Raw genomic sequence first — 21,792 nt, forward strand, 5'->3', positions numbered from 1 at the left:
GGGGAGCGGACCTGAGAGAGCCCTGAGCAGCCTGCGTGCCGCTGCTGTCCTTGTTGCCACCACAGCCGGGAGAAGCTGCAGCTGCTGCAGCGGGCCCCCATCCCCATCACCACAACCATGATCAGTGAGGCCAAGACTCAGCCACCTGCTGGCCCCACCCTCAGCACTGCCCCAAGCTCCTGCATACATACACCTCCCTGGGCAGTGGCACAGGGAGCAGCAGCCCCGCATGGCCGAGGTGGCGTCATATCAGTGGCGTCTACTGGTGGGAACAAGAAGATCATTGCAATGAAGGTTTTGGGAATAGTAAAATCAATAGGAATGACACCATGGAAAACCTATTAGTTCACCAGACTGCCATAAACAATAGCAAGCCCAGGAATTACCTTCGCAGTGTAGAAGAGGGAGAGATTGTGGAGTTGGATGTTGTTGAAGGAGAAGAGGGTTCAGAGGCAGCAAATGTTACAGGCCCTGGTGGAATTCCAGTGCAAAGCCATAAATATGCAGCAGCCTGTAACCATTATAGAGCTATCCACACTGCTGGGGTCTTTCATGCAATTAACAGCGGGATTACCAGAAGAGTGAAAATGGGGGGAAAGAACGAGGGATTGGAGAATGCTCTCACAGGCCAGGCCCAACAGTGCTGGCCCTACCACAGGCGACAGTTTCCACCTTACTACATGCAGAGACCCTGTGGGCATCGACCACAGAGTTCCAACCCTCCTGTGCAAGGACAAGTGACAGAGGGTGCTGACAACAGGGTGCAGGAGGAGAAGGTAGACCAGTGAGACAGAATATGTGTCAGGGCTCCAGACCACATTTCCATAAGGGCTCTCCTCGCCAGAGACAGCCTGGAGATAGTTCTAGTTATCTGGTCAATGGGCAAAAAAAAGCAAAGGAGATGAGGAATTCAAGGAGATGAGACCCAAAGTCAGTAGCCACCATGTTAGTACCGCTGCCACTTCAGGTACTGTCACAACTTCAGTTGCCGACACAGATGCCCAGAAAACCCCAAACTATAAGACGGCAAAGAGACAAAAGCAGCTGATCCACCAGCTGAGAATTCATCCGCTCTTGAGCCTGAGCAGGGAGAGGCCGAGTAAAGCCCGGCTTACCATCTCTGCCCTCATCTGGCTTAATCATCCAAGAAGAAATGAATATGAAATTCCAGCAGGAAGAAATGAATAAAAGGTTGAAGCTGAAGACCTTAATTGCTTGCTTTTTTTTGCCCATTGACCAGATAACTAGAACTATCTTCATTATGCAGCACAGAGTTTTTATTATTTTTTTATGTAAAGATGTTTCTTTTTTGTGTTTACTTTAAAGCCTGGTTTTTCTCAATACACTTTTAAAGGTTTTTAAATTGTTTCATATCTTGTCAAGTTGAGATTCTTATGAACCTCATTTTTAATTTGTAATAAAAGTTTACAGCTTGATTTTTTCAAGGTCAACAAACTGCAAGCACCTGTTAATAAAGATCTTAAATAATTGTCTTTGTGTAAAAAAAAAAAAAAAAAAAAAGAACTAGAAAAAGAAAAAAAAATTAAAGCAAGAACAAAAAAATCAACAATAAGTATAAGACAGAAACTAAGACTGAAAAGAGAAAGGCAATAGAGGAAATTCAATAAACCCAAAAGCTAGTTCTTTGAAGAAAGATCAATAAAATGAGTAAATTTCTAGAAAGAGTAACAAAGAAAAAAGAAATAGAAGACACAAATGATTACTATGAGTGATGGGAAGGGTATTTCTTTAGACTCTACATATATTAAAAGGTTAATAGAATTCTATGAAAAAATTTATGCACATAAAGTCAGCAAGTTAAATGGGCCAATTCCTTAAAAATCACAATCTATGAAAAACTTAACCATGTTATGATAAATGACCTGATTAGTCCCAACTGTTAAAGAAGTTGAAGTCAGTTAAAATCTTCCAAAGAAGACCCAGATGGTTTCACTGGTAAATTCTATCAAACATTAAAAAAAAACAACCCATATAATTCCAAGTATATACTAACTCTTCCAGAAAATGGAAAAAGAGAGACACTTCCCAACTCATTTTATGATGCCAATGTTACTACCCAAACCAGACAAAAAAGTATAAGGAAACTATAGACCAAATTTCCTCATGAAAAAAGATGTAAAAATCCTTAAAAAAATGTTTGCTAATCAAATTAAGCACTACATAAGTTAAATGATATACCACAACCAAGTGGGGTTTGTTCTGGGAATGCAAGGCTGGTTCAATATTAGAAAATCAAACAATATAATCCCATACTAGCAGCCTGATGAAGAAACAAATTGATGCAGAAAAAAGCACTTAAAAACATACCACTTAGTACAACCATTATGGAAGAAAGTATGGTGGTTCCTTAAAAAATTAAGAATAAAAGTAATCCCTTTACTGGGTATATACTCCCCAAACTCAAAAACATTGGTATGTAAAGACACATGCACCTCCATGTTCACTGCAGCATTGTTCATGGGGGCCAAGACATGGAAACAACGAAAATGTCCTTCAGTAGAGGACTGGATAAAGAAGATGTGGTACATACCGTATATACAAAAAAATACTACTCAGCCATAAGAAAGGATGACATAGTATCATTTACGACAACATGGATGGACCTTGATAACATTATATGAGTGAAATAAGTAAATCAGAAAAAGCTAAGAACGGTATGATTCCATATACAGGTGGGGACACAAAATTGAGACTCATGGACATAGATAAGAGTGCAGTGGTTACCAGGGGGAGGAGAAGGGAGGAGAGGGAGGGGCATGGGGGAGGGGGAGGGGCATAAAGAGAAACAAATATAAGGTGACAGAGGATGATCTGACTTTGGGCATTGGGTATACAACATAATCAACTGTTCTAATGATGTGGATATGTTTTTTTTAAATCCGTATACTCCAGTTGACCAATGTCACCCTGTTAAATTTAATTGTCTAAATAGAAATAAATTTTAAAAAATACCAGATTCATTCATGATAAAAACTCTCAGCATATCATAAACAGAATGAAATCTATGAAAAGCCTATAGCTAATGTCACACTTAATGTTGACCACTCATGAGTTAACTCGTGTTTGCACTTGCATTGGCTATTTCAATTTTTGGAACTCAGGGTAATATAGGATTATTGTATTTGTGACTCTTCGCCCTGAGGGTCGAAGTTCGAAAAACAGCACACCGTTCTATGTTCTCCTGCGGACTCCTTTTCTTCCCACTCCTCCAGGCTGAGACCACAACATCGAAGGTACGGCAAACAAAAACAATCACAGAGTCGAGCCCTCTAAGCTTGGACTATCTTCTAACCGCTCGCAGTTTGAACATACATATCAAGGATATTGTAAAATCTTTCTTCGTTATGTTCAATCGTGTTCAGTTTATTATAAAAAAAGTTACTTTCCTTGATATTTAGATTTTTATTGCAATTATAGTATTTTAATCATACATTGTTTTTTTACTTTCTCTACATTTTCCTTTAGGTCTTTGAACATTGTTAAGACAGTTGTTTTTTTTTTAATATAAATTTTTATTAATGTTAATGGGGTGACATCAATAAATCAGGGTACATATATTCAAAGAATACATGTCCAGATTTTCTTGTCATTCAATTATGTTGCATACCCATCACCCAAAGTCAGATTGTCCTCCGTCACCCTCTATCTAGTTTTCTTTGTGCCCCTCCCCCTCCCCCTTCCCCTCTCCCTCCTTCCCTCCTACGCCCCCCCTCCCCCCCCTCCCCGGTAACCACCACACTCTTGTCCATAAGACAGCTGTTTTAAAGTCTCTGTCTGGTATATCTTCTATTAAGTCTTTTTCAGGGACAGTTTCTGTTGATTATTTTTACCTTTGAATGAGCCATACTTTTCTGTTGCTTTGTCTGCCTTGTGATTTTTGTTGAACACTGGACATTTGGATCTCATAATGTGGTAACAATGGGAATCTCATTCTCTCCCTTCCCCAGAGTTTGCTTTGTGGTGTTGTTTTTGCTTATTATTTTTATTATATTGATTGTTGTAGGCTATCTCTCTGCTGAAGATCACCATGAGGTGTAAAATTAGGTCTTATCTTTTCTGAACTTTTCTTTGGGCATTTGCAGTCACTTTCTAATTTCTTCCATATATTCAGGGTTTTTTTAATGTGCTCATTTTAATGCCTGCCTAAGTAAAAAATGAAGGGAGTTGGGACACCAGCCCATTACAGCCCTTGAAAGTCACTTCATCTGGTAGGGGCAGGACAGTACAACAACAATGGATGTCTGCCTCTGCACCTCTGTGATCAGAATCAACGATCAGCACAGATCTCCAGTATTCGGAGGGCAGGATCCTCACTGCTCACCCTGGCTCTTAAAGCTATGTGTACTCTGTACCAGGAACACGTGCACAGCTGCCTAACCTGGCATGAGGTTGAGGTTGGGGTGGAAGATGGGTAGATGTAGAGACAGATTTTTTTTTGTATTTTTTTTTTTTCTGAAGCTGGAAACGGGGAGAGACAGACTCCCGCATGCGCCCAACTGGGATCCACCCGGCACGCCCACCAGGGGCGACGCTCTGCCCACCAGGGGGTGATGCTCTGTCTCTCCGGGGCATCGCTCTGCCTCGACCAGAGCCACTCTAGCGCCTGGGGCAGGGGCCAAGGAGCCATCCCCAGCGCCCGGGCCATCTTTGCTCCAATGGAGCCTTGGCTGCGGGAGGGGAAGAGAGAGACAGAGAGGAAGGAGGGGGGGGGTGGAGAAGCAAATGGGCGCTTCTCCTATGTGCCCTGGCCAGGAATCGAACCCGGGTCCCCTGCACGCCAGGCCAACGCTCTACCACTGAGCCAACCGGCCAGGGCCGATGTAGAGACAGATTTAATGGCAGGTGCGCTGGGCGCTTGCACTGAGCACACACTTGTGAAGGGCACACAAAATCCCAACTTTACACTTTTTTTCTAATGACAAGAAGTATGGTTTCATATGTGCAATTTTAACATTAATAGTAATATTTTTTATTTATTCAAAATATGGTTAACATGTATTTTTATTTTCCATTTCTCTCTTTTTTAAAGGGCCCAATATTTTCTTCTGTGTTCGGGGCCTCAACCATCCTTAATCCGCCTCTGGGTAGATGTTACTATACCAAGTGTGAAAATGACTAAAATTAACTGTAGTTTACCATCCAAGCCTTCCCCTGGGAGTTGCCAGCCTTCAAAAGACTCCTAGAGTTCCAATGTATTTACATCAGACAGATTCTGCCCAGACTGGGGTATTTGTAGATACTATATGTTAGTGTGTTTCTATTGTAGAGTGAGTCGAATAGTATTATGTCATTTTTCTTTATCTGTGGAGATGATTGTATAAAGTTTTCCCCCTTTATTTATTTATTCTTTATTTATTTCTCCTTTTATTCTGTTCATGTGGTTAGTCACACTGGTTAAAGTTTTTAATGTTTCTAATTTCCTGATCTTGTGATCCTTCAATAAATTTCCTTGGTTATAAGGTGTTCATCCTTTTTATAGATTGCTAGGCTTGATCTCTAATTTTTTCGTGGAGTTTGCATCTGTGTTTACGAGGAACGTAGGTCTATAGTTTTTCCTGTGGCATCCATGCACGGCTTCTGTACGGGGCAACTGTTGTCCAGGTAATCCTTCCTGATCTGCCAGCTTCCCCTCAGGTTGCTCGTGTTCTTACTGTTGAGTTTTGAGACTCCTTTGTTGGAGATATGATTTGTCAATATTTTCTCCTAGTCTGTGGCTTATCTTTTCATTCTCTTGTATTTCATAAAGCAAAAGTTTTTTTCTTTTAATTTTGATGAAGTCTAATTTATCTTTTTCCTCCTTTTATGGATCATACTTTTGCTGTTATCTCTAAGAATTCCTTTTCTAACTACAGGTCACAAAAGTTTTCTCCTAGCTTTTCTTCTGAGTTTTATAGATTTACAGTTTATATCTATGATGAGTTTTGAGTGAGTTTTTACATAATATATGAGGTTTAGGTAGAGATTACTTTTTTGGGGCATATGATTATCCAGTTGTTCAAATACTGTTAGAAGGACTACCTTTTCTTCATTGAATTGCTGTTGTAGCCTTGTCACAATTAATTGTACATATTTGAACAGGTCTGTGTATCAGTTATATATTCTCTTCCATTGATCTGTGTGTGTCTGTTCCCCTGTCAATACCACAGTCTTGACTGCTATAATTTTATAGTAAGTTTCTAAATTGAAGTGTCATTTCACTAACTTCATTCTTGTTCAAAGTTGTTTCAACTATTCTAGTTCTTCTGCCTGCCCATACCAATTTTAGAAATAGTTTGTCTATATCTACAAATAACTAGTTTGGAATCTTTTTTTTTTAAGTGAGAGGAGGGGAAATAGATTCTGACATGCAGCCCGACTGGGATCCACCTGACAACTCCCGTCTGGGGCTGATGCTTGAATCAACCAAGCTATCCTTAGTGCCTGAGGCCAATGCTAGGATCAACTGAGCTATCCTCCGCACCCAGGGCAGACACTTGGACCAATTGAACCACTGGCTGTTAGAGGGGAAGAAGAAAGAATTGGTAGAGGAAGGGGAAGAGGAGCAGATGGTTGCTTCTCATGTGTGCTCTGACCAGGAATCAAACCCAGGATATCCATACACTGGGCCAATGCTCTATTCACTGAGCCAACCTGCCAGAGCCTACTTTTAGAATCTTAATCAAAATTTCATTAAATTCATAGATCAACTTGGAGAGAATTAGCATCTTTAGTATGATGAGTCTTCCAATTCATGAACAGAGTATGTCTCTCCACTGTAGTTCAGTTTGGGGAGAATTGCCATCTTAACAATATTACATCTTTCAATCCACAGACATGGAGTATCTCTCCAGTTATTTAGCTCTTCTCTCTTTTCCTCTTCTAAGATTATAATTATAGTATGTTAGATTGTTTCTTGTTTTCCTAGTTGCTCACACTCTATTCCTTTTTCAAAATCACTCAAACAATCAGATAAAGTGTCTGCATATAATTTATTGAAAGGTTCTTTACCTTCACGATCCATCATAGTTGAAACTTTTGTAATACTATAATTGTGATAAAAACTTAAATATCAAGGAAAGTAACTTTTTTTTTTATAATAAACTGAACACGATTGAACATAACGAAGAAAGATTTTACAATATCCTTGATATGTATGTTCAAATTGCGAGCGGTTAGAAGACAGTCCAAGTTTAGAGGGCTCGACTCTGGGATTGTTTTTGTTTGCCTTACCTTCGATTTTGCGGTCTCAGCCTGGAGGAGTGGGAAGAAAAGGAGTCCGCAGGAGAACATAGAACGGTGTACTGTTTTTCGAACTTCGACCCTCAGGGCGAAGAGTCACAAATACAATAATCCTATATTATCCTGAGTTCCAAAAATTGAAATAGCCAATGCAAGTGCAAACACAGTTAACTCGTGAGCGGTCAACATTAAGTATGACATTAGCTATAGGCTTTTCATAGATTTCATTCTATTTATGATATGCTGAGAGTTTTTATCATGAATGAATCTGGTATTTTTAAAAATTTATTTATTTCTATTTAGACAATTAAATTTAACAGGGTGACAGTGGTCAACTAGAGTATACGGATTTAAAAAAAAATATCCACATCATTTGAACAGTCGATTATGTTGTATACACAACACCCAAAGTCAGATCATCCTCTGTCACCTTATATTTGTTTCTCTTTATGCCCCTCCCCCTCCCCCATACCCCTCCCTCTCCTCCCTTCTCCTCCCCCTGGTAACCACTGCACTCTTATCTATGTCCATGAGTCTCAATTTTGTGTCCCCACCTGTATATGGAATCATACCGTTCTTAGCTTTTTCTGATTTACTTATTTCACTCATATAATGTTATCAAGGTCCATCCATGTTGTCGTAAATGATACTATGTCATCCTTTCTTATGGCTGAGTAGTATTTTTTTGTATATATGGTATGTACCACTTCTTCTTTATCCAATCCTCTACTGAAGGACATTTTCGTTGTTTCCATGTCTTGGCCCCCATGAACAATGCTGCAGTGAACATGGAGGTGCATGTGTCTTTACATACCAATGTTTTTGAGTTTGGGGAGTATATACCCAGTAGAGGGATTACTTTTATTCTTAATTTTTTTTTTTTTTTTGTATTTTTCTGAAGCTAGAAACCGGGAGAGACAGTCAGACAGACTCCTGCATGCGCCCGACCAGGATCCACCCGGCACGCCCACCAGGGGGCAACGCTCTGCCCACCAGGGGGCGATGCTCTGTCCCTCTGGGGTGTTGCTCTGCTGTGACCAGAGCCTCTCTAGCGCCTGGGGCAGAGGCCAAGGAGCCATCCCCAGCACCCGGGCCATCTTTGCTCCAATGGAGCCTCGGCTGCGGGAGGGGAAGAGAGAGACAGAGAGGAAGGAGAGGGGGAGGGGTGGAGAAGCAAATGGGCGCTTCTCCTGTGTGTCCTGGCCGGGAATCGAACCTGGGACTTCTACACGCCAGGCCGACGCTCTACCACTGAGCCAACCGGCCAGGCCTATTCTTAATTTTTTAAGGAACCACCATACTTTCTTCCATAATGGTTGTACTAAGTGGTATGTTTTTAAGTGCTTTTTTCTGCATCAATTTGTTTCTTCATCAGGCTGCTAATATGGGATTATATTGTTTGATTTTCTAATATTGAACCAGCCTTGCATTCTCAGTAGGATAGTAAATGTATTCTTGTGACAACCACAAAGAAATGAGAAAGAAATTTACCATATTTCCCCATGTATAAGACACACCATTTTTCAAAAAATCTGGGGTCTAAAAACTGGGTGCGTCTTATACAGTTGTTGTAGATTTTTAAATTTTTTTTTTTACTTGCATTTCCCGCTTTTTTATGCTAGTCTTTTTTTTTTTTCTTCAAATTTCAGGCCCCCAAATTAAGGTACATCTTATATATGAGGAAATACAATAAATATTTCACTATAAGAAATCAACTAAATACAAAAGAAGGCAGTAATGCAGGAAATGAGGGACATAAAAAGCTACAAGGCAGGTAGGAAACAAATAGCAGGATGCCAGAAGTCCCTCCTTATCAGTAATTACTTAAAATTTTTTCCATTGATTTGAGAGAGAGAAAGGTGAAGACAGGGGTGAAAGGAAAGAGAGGGAGGGAGAGCAGCATCAACTTAGTTCCACTTAGTTGTTCCACTTAGTTGTGCACTCATTGGTTGCTTCTTGTATATGCCTTGACTGGGGATCAAACCCCGTGACCTTGTTATGCCAGGACAATGCTCTATCCATTGAGCCACCAGGCCATGGTCAGTACTTACTTTAAATATAAATGGATTAAACTCTCCAATCAAAACACAGAGATTGGCAGAGTGGATAAAGACACATGACCTAACTATGTGCTATCTACAAGAGACCTAAAATCCAGACTGATGGATTGAAAGTGGAGGGATGAAGAAAGACATTCCATGCAAACAGTAACCAAACAGAGCAGGGTGGCTAGACTAATATCAGACAAAATAGACTTTAAGTAAAAAAAAAAAAAGGTTACAAGCGACAAAGAAGGACACTGCATATTAATAAAAGGTTCAATACAACAAACAAGAGGATACCATAATTAGAAACATTTACACGTTAAAATATATGAAATAAAAACTGACAGAACTGAAAGGAGAAACAGACAGTGCTACCCGAGTTCCATTCTAAGTTAGAAATCAGTAACTGAAGGAGAAAGTCCTCTGTCCTCACCTTCCTCAGTCTCCTCCAGTCCTAGGTGCCCTACAGAGGCCTCTTTCATCACATAGTTACTGTTCCGCCGCACAGTAGGCATTCTTGGTATTAAATGTCACCTGTTCAGATCACTGGGGTTTGTCTTATGATTAGACTCAGACTCTCTACTCTCCATGTGTTTACAGACAGAATCACCCCCTCCATGCTGTGGTCACTCCAGCTCCTGCCACCTATGGACCCTCTCTTTATTCCTCCATCTGTGCTTGACCTCAAAGTCCAGAGCCAGCAAACTCACACCCTGCCCTTTTCTCCATTGCCAGGTGCACACTGACCACGTGCGAGCTGGTCTATGTGGTGGGCAGAAGTGGGGACCAGAACTCATCAAGTGATAGAGGGCTTCCTGCCCACCTCCCCAGCCTTGTGTCCTCAATTTCTGATTGCACACAGTAAGAAAAAATATTTATGATCTTATTCCAGGCAAACTTCATGAAGTGAAAAGACACTAATTCTGTTAATTCTGAGAAGTGTTTATTTTAAATTTAGCATCTCTGAAACCAGTCCATGTCTTCCACAGACGATGACTTGGACTTGGTGAATGAGGATGGCTGCTGTCTGCAGATGCCGCTCTGATGCCACATGACATACTGAGCAGCCCTCAAGCACAGCAGCTGCCAGCACGCAGGCTCTGTGGCACAGACATGTACAGTGCAAAGTTGGGGTCTTCTGGAACCAAAACCAACCCTCTTTCAACTAGAGCCCCTCGAGTCCCATTCAACCAGCCCGATCCCATTCAACACTTAATCTGAGCCCCTCCTTAGGTTCACCCGGCACGTCCACCACAGGGTCAACACCGTAAGGACAGGCAGATTCACCAATCCAAACTTTTATAAAGATTTGCCAAAGGGAGTCCCCGGTCTATGGAAGGCAGTATCAAGTAACTGAGATATGTCATCATTTTCTCTATGCCAAAATGAAAAGCATTTTCATTTCTTTGGGGAGAGGGGAAAATGTACCACGGGTATAGAACTGCAAACACATCCAGGCCTGTTACACATTTGCTTATGCCAAGCTAACTCACTGGACTGACCTTGACAGTAGGCCAATTTAATTTTGGCGGTTGACGTGTATAAATTTTAAAGACAAGGGTATGATGGGATATCAAGAGCGAAGGTTCGGCCCTGGCCGGTTGGCTCAGCGGTAGAGCGTCAGCCTGGTGTGCAGAAGTCCCGGGTTCGATTTCCGGCCAGGGCACACAGGAGAAGCGCCCATTTGCTTCTCCACCTCTCCCCCTCTCCTTCCTCTCTGTCTCTCTCTTCCCCTCCTGCAGCAGAGGCTCCATTGGAGCAAAGATGGCCCGGGCGCTGGGGATGGCTCCTTGGCCTCTGCCCCAGGCGCTAGAGTGGTTCTGGTCGCAGCAGAGTGACGCCCCGGAGGGGCAGAGCATCGCCCCAGAGGGGCGGAGCGTCGCCCCCTGGTGGGCAGAGCCTCGCCCCTGGTGGGCGTGCCAGGTGGATCCCGGTGGGGCGCATGCGGGAGTCTGTCTGACTGTCTCTCCCCATTTCCAGCTTCAGAAAATTACAAAAAAAAAGAGCGAAGGTTCACCAGGAGAAGAATAGTCTGAGGAGAATAATACCACAGAGATATAATAAATAAACTAAAATAGTGTATAACAACAAACAATGCCTTCAACTAAGATCTATCATGCGCTTTGGGCATGTGCAGAGCCAGAGCCCTGCAAGGGCTTCTGCTGGGATTTCTCAGAGCCACTCGTGAGAAGCAGGGCTGGGTGAGTGGTCAGTGGGGCCCACTCCCCATGCTCTGGGGATCCCAGCTGTTCCTGAGGGTGTTTAAGGGTGTTTCAGGTGAAGGTTGGATGGGGCATGCAGCCAGACCCTGGGTGCCCGGCCGTCTCGCGTGACTTCGTGCCACACCTGCTTTCCACACGGCAATGAAAAGTCTAGGCTGTCTTCCTGCCCCCAGGAACATTGTATGACTAAGGGTGCACACACCTGCACATGAATGCCTCTCCATTTTACTATGACCAGGGCCATGCCTGAGAGCTGCTAACATGAGAATGAATGTGTCCTTATCTGAAGCCACCTGAACCCTACTTTCAAAGACTATAGTGTCTGCCCCAACTCTGAACCATGTCCCACTGGCCTAGTGGCCTGCCTGTATCAGCACTGTGCTCATCTCTATCAGCAGCAGGTGTTGCTGGAAAGCTGCCAGGTGGAACCCTTGACACCTGCCCAATTCACGATGAGAAGACAGCATGCTAGAAGAAGGTGCCGCAATCCAGGTGGGTGAGCGGGGGCAGGATACATGGCAGGGTGCCTGTACCTAACGGCCCCTCCTTGACTGTGAGCTAGCTCCTGCTGTATCCTGACAAAGGGCCACCCAGCTCAGCACTGCCTACTGCTTGGACCAGAAAGAACTGGTCATCCCTGTTGGATGATCAGTTGGGAGGAAGGCATCCCATCTTGCATTTCAGAGCGTGCCTTTACAGGGTATTTGGGGTAGGCTCTGCTTGACAACAGGAAGAGAGCGGCACAGGGCAGTCCATTCACCAAATGGACTCCTTTCCACTTAAGATCCCCACTTTGGAGTCATGTCCCCTCCTACTTGGCCCTTCATAGGGGTGGTGACCCCAGAGCAGCCCAAGAGGCATGGAAGTGTTTGCCCTTTGTCTAAAGTGAGTGCCTCTGTGGGGATGACACTGCTACCATTGTGGGACAAAGTGTGTCCAGGCCCCACGGTGGGTCATGTGCAGCAGTTGGTGACACATATAGTGACAGATGGCAATGACAGGGGAAGGGACGGGAGATGTTAGTGGTGTGGGGAGGAGAGGCAACAGAGCAGTCTGTTGTCCAGAGTGACAGCATGCATATGGATAAACTATGAGATAATTAATTTTTAAGGAGAAATGAAAGGAAGCAGAGCTCAGAGCTGCTGTCCTGCTCCAGCCTGTGCACACCCCACATGGGTCTCTGCATCCTCAGTAAGAGATGATTCTGTGTGAAGGCCTGGCTACCCTGTGCATTACACACAGCTGTGAAACCCTGTATCTGCTGATGGACCCCACTGTTGCTGGCAGGCACTCAGCTCTCACGTAAGCAAGCAATCTCAAAAAATAAAAAATAAATAGACAGTGCACGACGTGCAGTTTACAGGCGGGAGGCTGCAGCACATGAAAGATGCATTGCAGCAAACAAGCCACGCATTAACCCAGCCGGGCAGGGAGACTGTAGCCAGAGGAAACGTGAAGGTGGAACTACTTCAGATGGTGCCAGAAAACTGTCCGGGGGAGGGAGGGAAGGCTGCTCTTCCAGTGCCTCAAGTCCCACCAGACAAAGTTGCAAGGCTCAGGAAGTGCCGGCAGCAGAGTCACAGACAGCTGGGACAACTGAGCCTCCTGGGCTGCTGGTCATGGCCCTTGGCAGCCACATACTTGGGGACACAGAGATACGATGGTGTCACCACATGACAACTCCCAATGACATGTGTGCCCCACAGCCTGTGCTCTGTGAGGCACACAAATGTGCTTTGTCACACACTCAGGACAAGTGAGTCGCTCTCCTGCACCCATAACACTGCCTTCCCAGCATCACAGCTCCTGCGTGGTGTGGGCCTATGAGAGCCCTGTGCTCTGGGCGCACAGGAGCTAACAGGGCCCTCCTGTTGTCCTCTGCGCTGGCACGGCTCTCCTCCTCCCTGGGGGCTCACGAGCACTGGTCACTTACTCTTGTCCTGGCAGTGGGTCCCACCTGGAAAAGCACTGGTGCTCTCAAGCTGCAGGGGCCTGAGGGACAGCCACCACATCGCATTCGTCATGATGGGGGACATTACTACTGACATGCCTGCCAATCCCGACAGCAACCTGGGGCTTGGGGTCTGGCTCGGGGGGGTCTCCTCTCGTGCTGGTTGGATGAAAGAAGGAAGGAGTGGATGGGAGAAGCCAAGGCCCCAGTTCCCCCAGCAGGTTGGCTCCAGGGAGGTTCTTAGCAAAAGTGTCCTCCCTGAACCTCCATGTTCTACACTCACTGTCCCCATGCAGCACACTTCTGCTTAGTCAGCACCTCTCTCTTTGATAAACACGACCTGCGCTGACATCATTATTCCTGTCACTCAGGTGTAAGGACCTGGTGACTATGGCTAAGGAGGAGGCATTTCCAAGTTCAAGACTTGTTCTCATGACAACCAGGAAGACAACTATCCCCAGACTAAACCTGCAGTGGAGGGAAGATGCCACACGTGTCATCACGAGGTGAGCAGACAAGAAGAACACCACGGTGGGAGAGAAGTCTGATAAAACTTCTCTCCACGAGCAAACGCGGATCCCGGCCCCGGTCGCTGTGCCGCGGGGTGTTCTGGGTGCAGGGCCGCGGTGCACAGTGTGGAGAAAGAGCACACTGTGTTGATAAGAGATCTGGGTGAGGGGCATATGGGCATTCTTTGTACTGTTATTTTTGCAACTTTTCTATACATTTAAAATGATTACTGATTAAAAGTTTTTAAAAACCACTTGAAACAAATCATCTCAGCCATCCTGGCCTCTGAACATTAAAAAGTCAGTCCTTACCAGTTTAGGCTGCACTGAGAATTTATAGGGCATCAGACAGGAACTGGGAGGATTCTGCTTGGCAAATCTCTTTTTCAGAGACAGTATCAGCTCTCTGCAGCAACATGTGCACAGTCCGTGTAGGAAACAGCGGGCTGCGGCCTCCTGCAGCCCAGCACAGGCTGCCCTCCTCCGACATCCGAGGGCATCGCAGCTTCCTCCTTTACTTGTTAGTAACCACGGTCCCCAACAAGGTCAGTGTTGGTTTCCATTTTTGCTGCGACATGTCACTGAAATGGACAGAAGTACGTTTCCTTCACGATGGCCTGGGCCTCCCAGTGTTCATGCCTTCAGGTCTAACCCTGCCTGGGGCTCATCCTACATGCTGCAGTACTGATGGGCTGGTACAAGCATGGAAGTGTGGCCGTGATCTGTTCAGAGTGGAGGCTGCATCTCACGGGGGTGGGGTGCCCAGATGGAAAGTTCCGCACAGGTTACTGCCTGAATCCTGTTCCGCTCTTACTCTACAAAGTCCTGGGGATAGAGGGTAAAACATATCTCTGAGTCCCTACTCTTAAAGGTAGTCGAAGGTAGTTTGACAAGTGCCACCAAAGACAACAGGGAGGTGTCGTCACTCCATCCATGAGTGAGACCACTAAGCCCTGTTTCTGGTCTGCATCCCTGGGAGGTAAGACACTTGAGACCAAGCGTGCTACTACTCTGGAGGAGAGGTCAGGCAGACAGTGCCACAGTGGGGCCTCCTTCAAGCAAGACAAGGGAGAAAGAAGCACGCACATCCCTGCAGCCAGGACTTAACAGGGGTCCCTCCTATGGTCCCTGATCCCTGGGGGTGACCTTTGCTGAGCACGGCCTCACTGGTCACAAGACCAAACACTAGCTCCAGGTGCACCATAGCCCATGTGTGAGGAAACAGGCCTCCTGGTGCCTCTTCCCATGGCGTGGTCTTCAGACTCTGTGAGGCCACTGAGACAGCTCTAGTCTGGACTGTCTGTCACACCGATCACTTCATTGAATTGAAAATGTTCTAGGGGCCCTGGCCGGTTGGCTCAGCGGTAGAGCGTCAGCCTAGCGTGCAGAGGACCCGGGTTCGATTCTCGGCCAGGGCACACAGGAGAAGCGCCTATTTGCTTCTCCACCCCTCCGCCGCACTTTCCTCTCTGTCTCTCTCTTCCCCTCCCGCAGCCAAGGCTCCATTGGAGCAAAGATGGCCCGGGCGCTGGGGATGGCTCTGTGGCCTCTGCCCCAGGCGCTAGAGTGGCTCTGGTCGCAACATGGCGACGCCCAGGATGGGCAGAGCATCGCCCCCTGGTGGGCAGAGCGTCGCCCCTGGTGGGCGTGCCGGGTGGATCCCGGTCGGGCGCATGCGGGAGTCTGTCTGACTGTCTCTCCCTGTTTCCAGCTTCAGAAAAATGAAAAAAAAAAAAAAAAAAAAAAGAAAATGTTCTAGGACACACCCTCAAAAGTGCCAAATCCCCTTACTTTCACATGTAGACAGTTGGGTCTATCTATCCAGGCTCTCCATTGGTGGAGGATGAAACCATGGCCCTCTTAACCCCTCTCCTGTCTCCATGGCCCCTCAGAACCCTGGGCTTGTGGCACCCGCTCCTCTGGAGCCCCCGCCATGTGGAATGAGTGCTTCCTTCTTCCTGACTGTCAAGTATTCTTGGTCAGGGCTGTTGGCTTTTTCTATTTTAGGTGAGTTTCAGAGCACAACTCTCTGTAGACTGAAATAATCAAAGATGGGAGAGGAGCTGTCAGATGGCCAGCTGCTTGCCACCACAGGTGCATGCTAGTTAAGTTATATAGTAATTTAAGAGGGAGATGCTCCCCACTGCACCCCACCCCTTCTCTCTGGCACCATGTCTGCCACTTCCGGTAGCACAGGTGCTCACGGAGACGGAGCCATCAGGTGATCGGCGCCTGGAGGAGGAAGCACAGCCATGGATGATGCTGCCCCTGTCCCACTAGCATCTGATGGATCCATAACCCCCCACCGTTCCTCTCTCTGCTGGGGACCTCTTGATAGAGCAGTGTCCCTGGATCCCACACCCCAACTGGCACCCTCCGCTGGCCGTCCTTGACCTGGCACACAGGCTGAGCATCCATCTGGGGAGGCAGCCATCGAACAGAGTGCTGGTGACTTGGGGGTAAGCAGGAGTCCATGAGGAGGCGGGGGAGGAGGAGCAGTGCAGGGCCCAGGCTGAGAGCCAGACAAGGAGCCCATGGTGTGGGGGTGGCTGACAGCCCTGGACCAGCAGGGCAGAGGCAAGAGCCTAGGCAGAGGAGGGTCAGGGAGTGACAGCAATGGCTCGGGACCCTCAGGATGGCAGTGGAAGAGCAAGGCCCTGTCTAGAGGTCATCACATCTGGGAACAGAGGCCGAGAGAATGAGAACCTAGTGAGGGCCCAGGTAAGAGGTAAACCTTGGGTAAAGAGAATATCTACTTTTATATGTCATTCTGAAAATACACATAAAATTATACTTAAAAGCATCCAAGTTCCACCTATGCTCACACGAAAATCTTCAATAACAATCTCTTCAACCCTTCCACTTCACACATAGAAACTGGGGCCCGCTGAGCATGACCTGTCCCCAGCCCCTCCTGTACCGGAGCACAGCTGGGAGAGCCGGCAGCCCAATGGTGCTCACGAAGAAGGAAAAGCTGGAGTAAGGACTCCCTACTGTCATCTTCTGAAACTTCTGAGTAACAGAATCAATCACATGTGATGTCTAATATGGATATTAGCTGTACAGAGAATAATTTTCTCTTAACTCAAAATTCCACTTCCTACCAATTCCTAAACTTTTCTGTGACTCCACTTCACTTCTGTCCAGCACATTTGTGGCTAGTAAAATCTTCACTGAATAAGATAATAGACAGTGTTCCTTTCTTCTTCTTCATCCTCATAAAGTTTAGAATAATTAGAAACTGAGAGAGAGCTACCAGCTATTTCAGTAGAATTGGGTAACCCTAACTCACGGGTTCTGTGAAGCTGCCCGAAGAGCCTTTGCAGGGCTGTGATAGCCACACCTGCCCTGGAACTCTGTGTCGATGTCCACTTTGAGTGGGTGCCAGGGTCCCATCAGCACAGAATTTTAAATCAGACCCCACTTACAATGACTTCTGTTTTAAGTTGGGTTGTCCTTAGCCAATGCTACCACAACCCACCTCAAAGCAACCCCAATGGATGGAGCCCAGGGAGAAGCCGGGCGAGGCACTGGAGGTCAGGCACCGCTGGGGCCTGGCTGCCCTCCACATGGTGGGCAGTGCCTGCAAACACCAATGGGCACCTTTAGTAAACACCAGCCAGCATCTCCACCATCCAGGAGGGTCATCCTCACGCAGTGGAGACTCTACTTCCAAAGCAGAGAGACCCTCAACTTCTGTGACTGGTCCGCTGGGTGTCATGGCTGTGCAATGCCCATTTGCCATCAGTGGAAAACAAAGTGACTCACCTTGGTGTCCTTCTCGTTTCCTTCTGCATGGAGGATGTAGGGGCAGCCCTCTTTCTGTGGGTTTTCTGAGACAATTCGTACCTCAACACCTGGCAGTGGGGTCCCCACAGAACCTGCAAGGAGAGGATAAACATGAGAGAAAGAAGATGGGTCAGAGGGATTCCATAGGAGAGGGCTGCACACGAGGCACACGGGTCCTGCCTGCACACCCCTCCCAGAGGACAGAAGACCTGAGAGCAGGGGCCCCGCTCGGGGCATGGGCGCCCACCTCGCTGCAGCAGTCAAGAGCTTGCCGCTGCCAACAGCATGCAAGGCAAGGCTCCCAGTGCCCTAGGGAGCCTTCATGTCATCTGAGAAAGGCCTCCTGGCACCCAGGGTGGGATGCTGGGGCGGCTTCCACTTGGACTGCAGCACCTGGCTGAGTGGACGGGCCCTGAAGTGTACCTGTCCAGAAAAGGACTCAAAAGGCACTGAGCTGAAAACTGGGCGGTGAGCAAGGATCCTCATGGTAGGAGGATAATATAGCTGGCATTTTGGTTCATTTATTAGCCACCCATGGTTTGTTCAGTGTCTTCATCCCAGTCGAAGGCCCCAGTGTAGTGGGCCAGCTTATAATCAAACTTCAAACCTACAAAGGTGAGGCAGGAGGCTTGGATGTGTCCCACAGCCACTGTAATAAATGACTAAGGCGTGACAGAGGTTCCAAGATCAAACTCCCAACATCTGTGAGAATCCACTACAAGATTTCAGGGCCTTTATTATAACTGCTGGAATCAATGAGATTTGTCAGGGGATAAACAATCCCAGAAGCCGGGTCAACAAACTCTCTGCAATTTTCTCAGTGTCCCGGATCGAAACTCTTCACAATGTTTGTTACATCAGCCTTGTTTTGCTAGAACAGCACCATCCTGTCCTCCTAGGCTCGTCTTCTACATCTGAGGTCCTGGCGTGGGGCCTGGGCTCTATCGCCCAGGTGAGCGCTCCATGTCCTGGGGGTCTCGCTCCTCAGCTTTGGGCAGAAATCTGTCATGTCGCAGCTGGAAGCAGCCAGACCAGCATTCCTCCATCTCTTCATTTTTGCTTCTAAAGAGTGTTCAAATTATGCCTGATCTCTGGTGGCGCAGTGGACAAAGCGTCGACCTGGGAACACTGAGGTCGCCAGTTCAAAACCCTGCACTTGCCTGGTCAAGGCACATATGGGAGTTGATGCTTCCTGCTCCTCCCCCCTTTCTCTTTCTCTCTCTCTTTCTCTCTCACTCTCTCTCCTCTCTAAAATGAATAAATAAAAAAAAGTGTTCAAATTAAAGTGAAATCCATATAAGATAAAATTGATCATGCCCTGGCCGGTTGGCTCAGCGGTAGAGCGTCGGCCTGGCTTGTGGGGGACCCGGGTTCGATTCCCGGCCAGGGCACATAGGAGAAGCGCCCATTTGCTTCTCCACCCCCACCCCCTCCTTCCTCTCTGTCTCTCTCTTCCCCTCCAGCAGCCGAGGCTCCATTGGAGCAAAGATGGCCCGGGCGCTGGGGATGGCTCCTTGGCCTCTGCCCCAGGCGCTAGAGTGGCTCTGGTCGCGGCAAAGCAACGCCCCGGAGGGGCAGAGCATCGCCCCCTGGTGGGCAGAGCATCGCCCCTGGTGGGTGTGCCGGGTGGATCCCGGTCAGGCGCATGCGGGAGTCTGTCTGACTGTATCTCCCCTTTTCCAGCTTCAGAAAAATACAAAAAAAAAAAAAAAATTGATCATTATAAAGTGGCAATTCAGGGGCATTTAGCAGTCACAGTGTTGTGGAATCACCATCACCTGTGCCCATCAGCACTCACTCCCCCACTCCCCATCCCCCAGAACCACTAGTCCACTTTCTGTTTCTATGGGTTTGCCTGCTCTGGACATGTCATATAAAAGGACTAGCTCGTGAATGTGGAGGTGGGTCCAAGCCCAGCCCCCTCTGACCTCACAAGTTATGCTTCTCCTGCTGATAGTTCAGCCTGACCCAGGGTGCAGTCAACACCAACTCCATTCTGCACACTCTAAATATGGTTTCCAGCTAACCTCAAGGTCATTATCTTTTCTAGATTAAATAATCCCTTTCTGTGCTGATCTCTCTGTTCAGTGACAAGTTTAACTCTTGTCGTTTAAACCAGTGGTCCCCAACCCCCCGGGCCGCGGACCGGTACTGGTCCGTGGGCCATTTGGTACCGGTCCGCAGAGAAAGAATAAATAACTTACATTATTTCCGTTTTATTTATATTTAAGTTTGAACAATGTTTTATTTTTTAAAAATGACCAGATTCCCTCTGTTACATCCGTCTAAGACTCACTCTTGACGCTTGTCTCGTAAGTTCGACAATTATATTTAAAAATACCAGTTTTGTTTGTTTTTTGTTGTGTTTTTTTTTTTTTTTTTTTTTTTTTTTTTTGTATTTTTCTGAAGCTAGAAACAGAGAGAGACAGACTCCTGCATGCGCCCGACCGGGATCCACCCGGCATGCCCACCAGGGGGCGATGCTCTGCCCACCAGGGGGCGATGCTCTGCCCCTCCGGGGCGTCACTCTGCCGTGACCAGAGCCACTCTAGTGCCTGGGGCAGAGGCCAAGGAGCCATCCCCAGCGCCCAGGCCATCTTTGCTCCAATGGAGCCTCGGCTGCGGGAGGGGAAGAGAGAGACAAAGAGGAAGGAGAGGGGGAGGGGTGGAGAAGCAGATGGGCACTTCTCCTGTGTGCCCTGGCCGGGAATCGAACCCGGGACTTCTACACGCCAGGCCGACGCTCTACCACTGAGCCAACCAGCCAGGGCTTGTTTTGTTTTTTTACAGAGACAGAGAGAGAGTCAGAGAGAGGGACAGATGGGGACAGACAGACAGGAATGGAGAGAGATGAGAAGCATCAATCATCAGTTTTTCGTTGCGACACCTTAGTTGTTCATTGATTGCTTTCTCACATGTGCCTTGACCACGGGCCTTCAGCAGACCGAGTAACCCCTTGCTCAAGCCAGAGACCTTGGGTCCAAGCTGGTGAGCTTTGCTCAAACCAGATGAGCCCGCGCTCAAGTTGGCGACCTCAGGGTCTTGAACCTGGGCCCCTCCACTTCCTAGTTCAATGTTCTATTCACTGCGCCACTGCCTGGTCAGGCAAAAAAATACCACAGTTTTTACGCTGGTCGCATAATTTTATTTTGTGCATTTATCCGTCCCACCCTAAAGGCCGGTCCATGAAAATATTTTCTGACATTAAACCGGTCCGTGGCCCAAAAAAGATTGGGGACCACTGGTTTAAACTGCTCCTCATGCTCTGATGAGGACTGACAGATATATCAGCAGAGTGACCAGTCAGGGCCACAGCTCTGACTCCTGGGACACCCACCCCACCCGGGCCAAGGGGTCTAAGGTCTCCCGATGTTCCCAGTCACTTGTGTTTTATAGTTAAACTTCAGCAGGCTAACCTTGGGTTTAGCCCTTAGTGACAAAAGTGTTGGTCATTATTTATACTAAATGTGTGTGTAAAAGCCACAGAACAAAGGGCACAAGGGAGAAATTGGATGGGTAAAGCGCAGAAGAGAAAGGCAGAGCCGAGGCCATGCCGGAGGACACTCAGACAGGCCTCACTGACCTGGCCCCTGGCACTACCACAGGCCCTGTGGAGCTCTCATCATCTGTATCAGTCAGATGTTTCTTGCTGCTTAAACAAGGTAATGCAGTGCTGGGCAGGGTGATTAGCCTGAATAAGAAGAAAACATCAAATACTAGAAATTGATTTATTATCCTCTGAGATTGGTCAGATATGATTTCTCTAAATACCTGCCAGAGATAGAGCTCCATCAACACACCTTAAGTAATCAGGCAGAATGTGATTATTTCATCAGGAGGCACTTCATCAACTTAAGCACAGAATCTGAAGCAGGACAAACCAACTCACTCAGAAATAAAAGCCTGCGCCTTGTTCCCATCCTTCTGAGGGGCCTGTCTCAGTCGTGGCTGACGCCTCTGGCCTGACTGAGCACTCAGACAGCAATGCCTCCTCGAGTGTGAGCCCTCTCAGCTTACCTCCCCAGGAGGAAGGAAGC

At 47.0% G+C, this 21,792-nt stretch overlaps 1 protein-coding gene and 1 pseudogene across 2 annotated transcripts in view; one reads left to right on the top strand and one right to left on the bottom strand.

The window, feature by feature from the left end:
- The window catches only part of ACSF3 (acyl-CoA synthetase family member 3), a 77,155-nt gene that overhangs the window by 21,895 nt on the left and 33,468 nt on the right, over positions 1-21,792 (bottom strand). For both annotated transcript variants that reach the window (XR_010747027.1, XM_066349677.1), the window contains exon 6: positions 17,735-17,847. Coding sequence is in view for 1 of the 2 variants with exons in the window: in XM_066349677.1 (XP_066205774.1) it covers positions 17,735-17,847 (113 nt within the window). In the remaining variant the exon portion in view is untranslated. The remainder of the gene's footprint in view (positions 1-17,734; positions 17,848-21,792) is intronic.
- On the top strand, positions 118-1,103 carry LOC136381022 (Y-box-binding protein 1-like; annotated as a pseudogene).

Source organism: Saccopteryx leptura, chromosome 9, assembly GCF_036850995.1.
Source record: "Saccopteryx leptura isolate mSacLep1 chromosome 9, mSacLep1_pri_phased_curated, whole genome shotgun sequence".
In the NCBI taxonomy this organism is placed as follows: Eukaryota; Metazoa; Chordata; class Mammalia; order Chiroptera; family Emballonuridae; genus Saccopteryx; species Saccopteryx leptura.